This window comes from Mesoplodon bidens, assembly GCF_964165515.1.
Source record: "Mesoplodon bidens genome assembly, chromosome: 2".
Lineage (NCBI taxonomy): Eukaryota > Metazoa > Chordata > Mammalia > Artiodactyla > Ziphiidae > Mesoplodon > Mesoplodon bidens.
This window is the reverse complement of record NC_138177.1, coordinates 144,138,618-144,146,045: the sequence shown is the minus strand read 5'-3', so window position 1 is coordinate 144,146,045 and position 7,428 is coordinate 144,138,618. Positions and strand designations below refer to the sequence as shown.

The 7,428-nt window shown below is 35.6% G+C and overlaps 1 protein-coding gene across 1 annotated transcript in view; it reads left to right on the top strand.

Annotated features, from left to right (window-relative positions):
- Positions 1-5,779: 5,779 nt before the first annotated feature.
- The window catches only part of LOC308611786 (uncharacterized protein C1orf185 homolog), a gene marked incomplete at its 5' end in the record, with an annotated part of 28,596 nt that continues 26,947 nt past the window's right edge, over positions 5,780-7,428 (top strand). Inside the window, one exon of the mRNA XM_081223819.1 lies at positions 5,780-5,837. Within this exon, the coding sequence (XP_081079945.1) occupies positions 5,780-5,837 (58 nt within the window). The remainder of the gene's footprint in view (positions 5,838-7,428) is intronic.

The following is a 7,428-nucleotide window of genomic DNA, read 5'->3' as shown; positions in this document are numbered from 1 at the left end:
GACCTTCAGAGTTTCTGCTGAAAAATCAGCTTATAACCTTATGGGGATTCCCTTGTATGTTATGTGTTGATTTTCCCTTGCTGCTTTTAATATTTTTTCTTTTAATTTAATTTTTGTTCGTTTGATTAATATGCATCTTGGTTTGTCTCCTATGGTTTATCCTATATGGGACTCTTTGTGTTTCCTGGACTTGGGCAGCTATTTCCTTTCCCGTGTTAGGGAAGTTTTCAACTATAATCTCTTCATATGTTTTCTCAGACTCTTTCTCTTTCTGTTCTTCTTTTGGGACCCCTATAATTCAAATGTTGGTGCATTTTGTGTTGTCCCAGTGGTCTCTGAGATTGTCTTCAATTTTTTTCATTATTTTTTCTTTATTCTGCTCCTTGGCAGTTATTTCCACCATTCTGTCTTCCAGCTCACTTTTCGTTCTTCTGCTTCAGTTATTCCGCTATTGATTCCTTCTAGTGTATTTTTCATTTCAGTTATTGTGTTGTTTATCACTGTTTGTTTGTTCTTTAGTTCTTCTAAGTCCTTGTTAAACATCTCTTGTATTTTCTCAATCTGTGCCTCAATTCTATTTCTGAGATTTTGGATTTTCTTTATTATCATTACTCTGAATTCTGTTCAAGGTAGGTTGCCTATTTCCTTTTCATTTATTTGATCTTGTAGGTTTTTACCTTGCTCCTTTGTCTGTAACATATTTTTTTGTTGTCTCATTTTTTTGATGAGTAGAGCTGTGTTCTTGTCTTGTTGGTTGTTTGGCCTGAGACGTCCAACACTGGAGTTTGCAGGCAGTGGGATAGAGCTGTGTCGTGGTGCTGAGTTGAGGACCTCCGGGAGACCTCATTCCAATTAATATTCCCTGGGGTCTGAGTTTTTCTGTTAGTCCACCAGTTTGGACTTCTTGCTCCCACCACAGGATCTCTGGCCTGTCCCCCAGCCTGGGAACCAAGGCCCCCAAGTCAAACAGCCCTGCAAAAAAAAAAAAAAAGGTAACAAGGAAAAAGGAGCAGAACAATAACAAAGAATAAAAAATAAATTAATTTAGAGAAATAAAAAATATATTAGAAAAAATAAAACTGAATGAACAACAAAGCAAACAAGAACAAAGGAAAACAGAACAAAGGAAAACAGGGGGGAAAAAAAGCCAGAAAAATCCTTGGTAGTGGGGATGGGGGGAGTTGGTGGGGGCGGGCTTAGGCTCAGGAGCTGCATGGCTATAAAATGCCTTGGGGGGCCATGCTTAGTCTCAAGACCTGCATGGGTTGATGGGTCCCCAGAGGGCAGAGGTTCAGGCCCAGGACCTCAGCAGGCTCGCCGGAGCCTGAGCTGGCATGGGAAATGCTGACCACATTCCCCTCCAATCCCCCAATCTCCCAAAGGTCTCTCTCTGTCCCAGCTGATTCCCTCACTGTGAGTTGGAACCCCTCCTCTTCCCCAGCTGCCCCTCAGTGGCACCAGTCCCATCCTGCCTCCACTTTTCCTTCCCCCTTCCTTCCCCCCAACATCCCACCCAGTTGCATGGGGATTACTCCCATCGCTTTAGGTCTCCGAGGTCCCCCACCAGCGCCTGGTAGGTGCCCTGGTTGTCAATACCATGCTGTTTTGATTACTATTTTAATTATAATAAGCCTTTAAATCATGTAGTTATCCCTCCAACTTTTTCTTCTTTTTTTAGAGGTGTTTTAACTATTCTTGGTCTTTTGCATTTCCATCTGAATTTTAGAACCACCTTATCAATTTTTATAAAAAAGCCTACTGGAATTTTGATTGGGATTGCATTGAAACTATAGATCAATTTAAGGAGAATTAATATCAGAACAGTAGTATGTCTCTCAACCCATGAGCAAGGTATGTGTCTCTTTTTATTTAGTTCATCCTTAATTCCTCTTAGCAATATTTTGTAGTTGCTTATGTACAGGCTTTTCACATCTTTTATCAGATTTATCCCTAAGTATTTCATATTTTTATGCTGTTGCAAATGGTAATTTTTGAACATTTCAGTTTCCAATTGTTTTTTGTTTTTTTTTGTTTTTTTCTTATCCTAAACAGAAGGAAGGCAAATATTATGGCACTTTTTTTTTGAATTTTTGAATTTTATTTTATTTATTTTTTTATGCAGCAGGTTCTTATTAGTCATCAATTTTATACACATCAGTGTATACATGTCAATCCCAATCACCTAATTCATCACATCACCATCCCCACCCACCCGCGGCTTTCCCCCCTTGGTGTCCATACATTTGTTCTCTACCTCTGTGTCTCAACTTCTGCCCTTCCAATTGTTTTTGATAGTATATAGAAAGACTTTTCTTTTTGTTTTGTCTTTTTAAAATTTTTTATTTTATTGTGGTAAGAACACTTAAAAAATTATGAAATCTACCCTCATAAATTTTTACGTGTGTAATACAGTACTGTTAACTATAGGAACAGTGTTGTACAGCAGATCTCTAGAACTTATCCATCTTGCATAGTTAAGACTTTATGCCCATTGATTAGCAACTCTTCATTTCCTTCCTTCCTCCAGCCCCAGGCACCCACCACTCTGTTTCTATGAGTTTGATTGTACCTCATGTAAATGGAATTACACAGTATTTGTCCTAATGTGACTGACTTATTTCAGTCCTTCAGGTTCATCCATGTTGTCATATTTTGCAGGATTTCATTCTTTTTTAAGGCTGTATGTATATACTACATTTTCTTTATCCATTCATACACTGGTGGATGTTTAGTTTTTTTTACACATTTTAGCTACTGTCAACAGTGCTGTACTGAACATTGGAGTGCTAATGTGTCTTTGAGATCTTGTTTTTATTTCTTTTGGATAAATACCCATAGTGGGATTGCTGAATCATATGGTAGTTCTAATTTTAATTTTATAAGGAATCTCAATACTGTTTTCCATAGGAGCTGCACCACTTTGCATTTCCACCAACAGTGTACAAGAGTTCCAATTTATCTGTATCCTCTTTTGTGTTGTTGTTGTTGTTGAAAATTGTCATTCTAACTGGTGTGAGGTTATATCTCATTATGGTTTTGATTTACATTTCCCTAAGCGTTAGAGATGTTGAACATCTTTTCATATGCCTATTGGCCATTTATGTGTCTTCTTTGGAGAAATGTCCATTCAAGTCTTTAGCCCATTTTTAAGTTGAGTTATTCGTTTTTTGCCATCGAGTTGTAGCTTTTATATTTTGGAAAGTGACCTCTTATGGTTTGTAAATATTTTTTCCATTCTGTATTTTGCCTTATCACTCTGTTGATTGTTTCCTTTGCTGTTCAGAAACTTTTTAGTTTGATATAGTCCCACTTGTCTATTTTTGCTTTTTTATCTATGCTTTTGGTATCATATTCATGAAATAATTGCAAAGACTAATGTCATGAAACATTTTTTTTGTTTTCTTCTAGGAGTTAACAGTACCAGAAGACAAATTTTTTTTGTATATTGTTCTTGTATCCTGCAATCTTATTAAACTCACTTAATTTTTGTACTAGTTTATTTAAAATTCCACAGGGTTTTCTACATAGATGATCATGTTCTCTGTGTGTCTTAGTCAATTCGAGCTGCTATATCATAATACCGCAAACTGGATGTATTATAAGCAACAGAAATTTATTTCTCACAGTTCTGGAAGCTGTAAATCTGATATCAGGGGGCCAAAATGATCAAGTTTTGTGTCTGATAAGAGCCCTCTTCTTGCTTCTTGATGTGTTCTCAAGTGGTGGAAGGGGCTAGGGAGCTCTGTGGGATCTTTTTTCATAAGAGCACTAATCCCTTTCACAAGGTCTCCACTCTCATGACCTAACCACTTCTTGAAGGCCCCACCTCCTAAAACCATCACATTGGGCATTAGCATTTCAACATATGAATTTGGGGGGCACAGAAACATTCAGACCAAAGCACTGAGAATATAACTCTTATTTTTTCCATTTTACTCTAGATGCTTTTTATTTCTTTTTCATACCTGGTTGCACTGGCTAGACCCTTCAGTGCAGTGTTGAACAGAAGTTGTAAGAGTGGACATCCCTGTATTGTTACTGATTTTAGGAGGAAAGCATTCAATCTTTCACCATTAAGTCTGATGTTTTCAATAAATGACTTTTCTCAGGTTGGGGAACCTGATAACTAGGATAGAGATTCCCTTCTATCCTAGGTTCTGAGAGCTTTTTTTAAAAAAAATCAGGAATGGATGTTTCAAAATTTTTCATGTCCATTGACACAGATCCATATTGATCACATGGGTTTTCTTTTCTAACTTCTTAATATGGTGAATTGCATTGATTGGTTTTTTCATGGTAAACCAACCTTGTTTTCTTGTGATAAATGCCACTTGGTCATGATGTATTATTCTTTTAATATAATGTTGGACTTAATTTGCTAAAATATTGTTTAGAATTTTGCATCTGTGTCCACAGATGCATTTTGCATATCTGTTCAGTTTGTAATTTCCTCTCTCTCTCTCACTTCTCTCTGTCTCTCTCTCTCTCTGTCTCTGTCTCTCTCTCTCTCTCTCCCTCTTTTTTTCCCTGGCTTTGGTATCAGGGTAATGTCAGCCTCATAGGATAAATAAAAAAAGAATTCTCTTGTCTTCAAATTTTTGGAAGCATTTGTGTAGAATTAATACTATTTTTTCCCTTAAAGTGTTTGGTAGAATTTACCAGTGAAGCACCTGGACATGGAGTTTCTTTTTAAGAATTTTAACTACAATTTCAATTTATTTAATAGATGTGTGTCTATCTATGTTATCTATTTCTTCTTGAGTGAACTTTGAAAGTTATATATTTTAAGGAATTTTCCCTTTCTTCTAAGTTGTTAGATTTATTAGCATAAAATTGTTAATAATATTGCCTTATTATTCTTTTAATATCTGTAGAATCTATAGTAATGTCACATCTCTCATTTCTTTTTTTTATATAAATTTACTTATTTATTTTTGGCTGCATTGGGTCTCTGTTGCTGGGCTCGGGCTTTCTTTAGTTGTGGCAAGCAGGGGCTACTGTTTGTTGTGGTGCATGGGCTTCTCATTGCAGTGGCTTCTCTTGTTGCAGAACACAGGCTCTAGGCGTGTGGGCTTCAGTGGTTGTAGCATGCAGGCTCAGTAGTTGTGGCTTGTGGGCTCTAGAGTGCAGGCTCAGTAGTTGTGGAGCATGGACTTAGTTGCTCTACAGCATGTGGGATCTTCCTGGACCAGGGCTCAAACCCATGTCCCCTGCATTGGCAGGCAGATTCTTAACCACTGCACCACCACAGAAGCCCTCTCATTTCTGATATTGATAATTTGTGCCTTTTTTCTTTTTATTGGTCAGTCTAGCTAGAAGTTTATCAATTATATAGATCTCAGAGAATCAGGTTTTTGTTTCATTGATTTTCTTTATTGTTTTTCTGTTTTCTATTTCATTGGTTTTCACTTGGTCTTTAGATTTTTTTTCTTTTCTTTACTTTGGGCTTAATTTGCTCTACTTATTTTAGTTTTTAAGGTTATTCACACATTTTTTCCCTAATACTGCAGTTTTTTGGTATTGATTTTCCCCTACATACTGCTTTGGTGGCATCCCACAAATCCTGATATGTTGTGTTTCATTTCATTTGGGTTGAGTGTTCTGTAAATGTCAATTACATCCATGATGATACATGGCTTCCAAAGTTCCCTGGGGTTCATCTCCATCCCAGTCAAACCTAAAGGGAGAAAGAACACGGAGAAAGGTGCTTGGGAGGTTTTTATGACATCACTTCCATTCAAATTCCATTGGTTAGAACTCAGTCGCATGGCTTCACCTAATGGTATGGGAAGCTGGGACATGTAGTCTAGCTTTTTGCCTGGGAAGAAGAGGAAAATACATTTGGACAAACAGCCAGAAACCTCTTTCTATTCTCTGGAAGGGCTTGTATTAGATACGAAATACTTGAATCATGGGTATACAGTAGAAATTGTAAAGTTATTGGGGCCTGCTGTTTTCTTTCGGGGAAATTTTGTAACTGTTGATTAAGTTTAATGGATACATGTTCATTTAGGTTTTCTATTCTTGAGTCACTTTTTGTAAGTCACTTTTTAGGTATATATAATTTAGTATAAGTTTTAGAATATACTAGCATAATTTGTTGAAAGTATTTTCTTATTTTAATTTCTGCTGTAACTGTAATTATGTTCTTTCTTTATCTTTGAAATTGTTTACCTGTGCCTTCTTTTTTAAAATTTGGTTACTCTTACTAGAGATTTGTTAATCTTGTTACTGTTTACCTAAAATCTTTATATTTTTCACTAATTTCTGTTCTTTTTTATTTCCTTCCTCCACATTATTTGGACTCACTTTGCTTGTCTTTTTCAACTTGCAATCTGAATGCTAAGCTCATTTTTTTTCAGCTTTTTTTTTCCCCTTGAATTTGTCTTCAGCTTTGTTGCTGCAAGCATTTATACATAGTGCTTCATTATTGATTAGTTTTATGTAATTTCCAAATTTCCATTGATTTCTTCTTTAATGCAAGAGTTATTTACAGTGAGATTAAAAATTTCCAAGTATGGAAGCTTTTCCTAGAGTATGTATTAGGTTACTAGTTTAAAATTAATTTTATTATTGTCAGAGAATGTGGTATCTGTAATAATCCTATAAAACTGTTGAGTCTTGCTTTATGGCCTGGTATAGGCATGCTGTTTGAGATGTCATCTTCTTTACTATTTTAGTAATTCCTTGCAACATTATCTTATTTATTCCTTATTCTAATTATGTGAGACAGGTAATATGACTCCCATTTTTCAAATAATAACATTAAAATCCAACCAGCATAAGTATCTCTTCCAAGTACAAGTTCTTCCTAGTTAGCTTTGTATTCAATCAGAGGAGCCACCAACTAAAAAAAAATCAGTGTGGTCAACTTTTTATACCAGTTGTATATGAGCCCTGCTTATATTTCATTATAGAGTTTTAAACCTCAGGGTAAGGATTCATTCTTACTTCAATGGCCTTTTATCCCTCCCTTGGTGTCTCAAACAGTATCTCACACATATTTGGTGTTCAATAAGCATTTGTTGAACTGGAGTAAACCTGAGACGAAATCTGGCAAAACCCCAAGAGAATATAATAAAAAGTTATTGAATACTCAAAAAATAAAACCGAACATTCAGTTCTGGAATCACTACAAAAGATAATCTGAAACTACTCCTGACACAAATATATAGTAATTCTGGTTAAAGATATAGGCATAGATACAGATAAATAACCTCTATATCCATGTCTATATTTATCTATATCCTTTATATATCTATATATATCCATATGTAGATATGTTAAAGGATATGTATATATCTAGCTATAGATAGATAGGTTAAAGGATAGACAGACTGGGGAAGAGGAACCTATAAAGGCAATAACATTATAGACAGAGAAATGGGAAAAAACCAAGTGAATTTATTTTACTTACGCCAAGGTAAG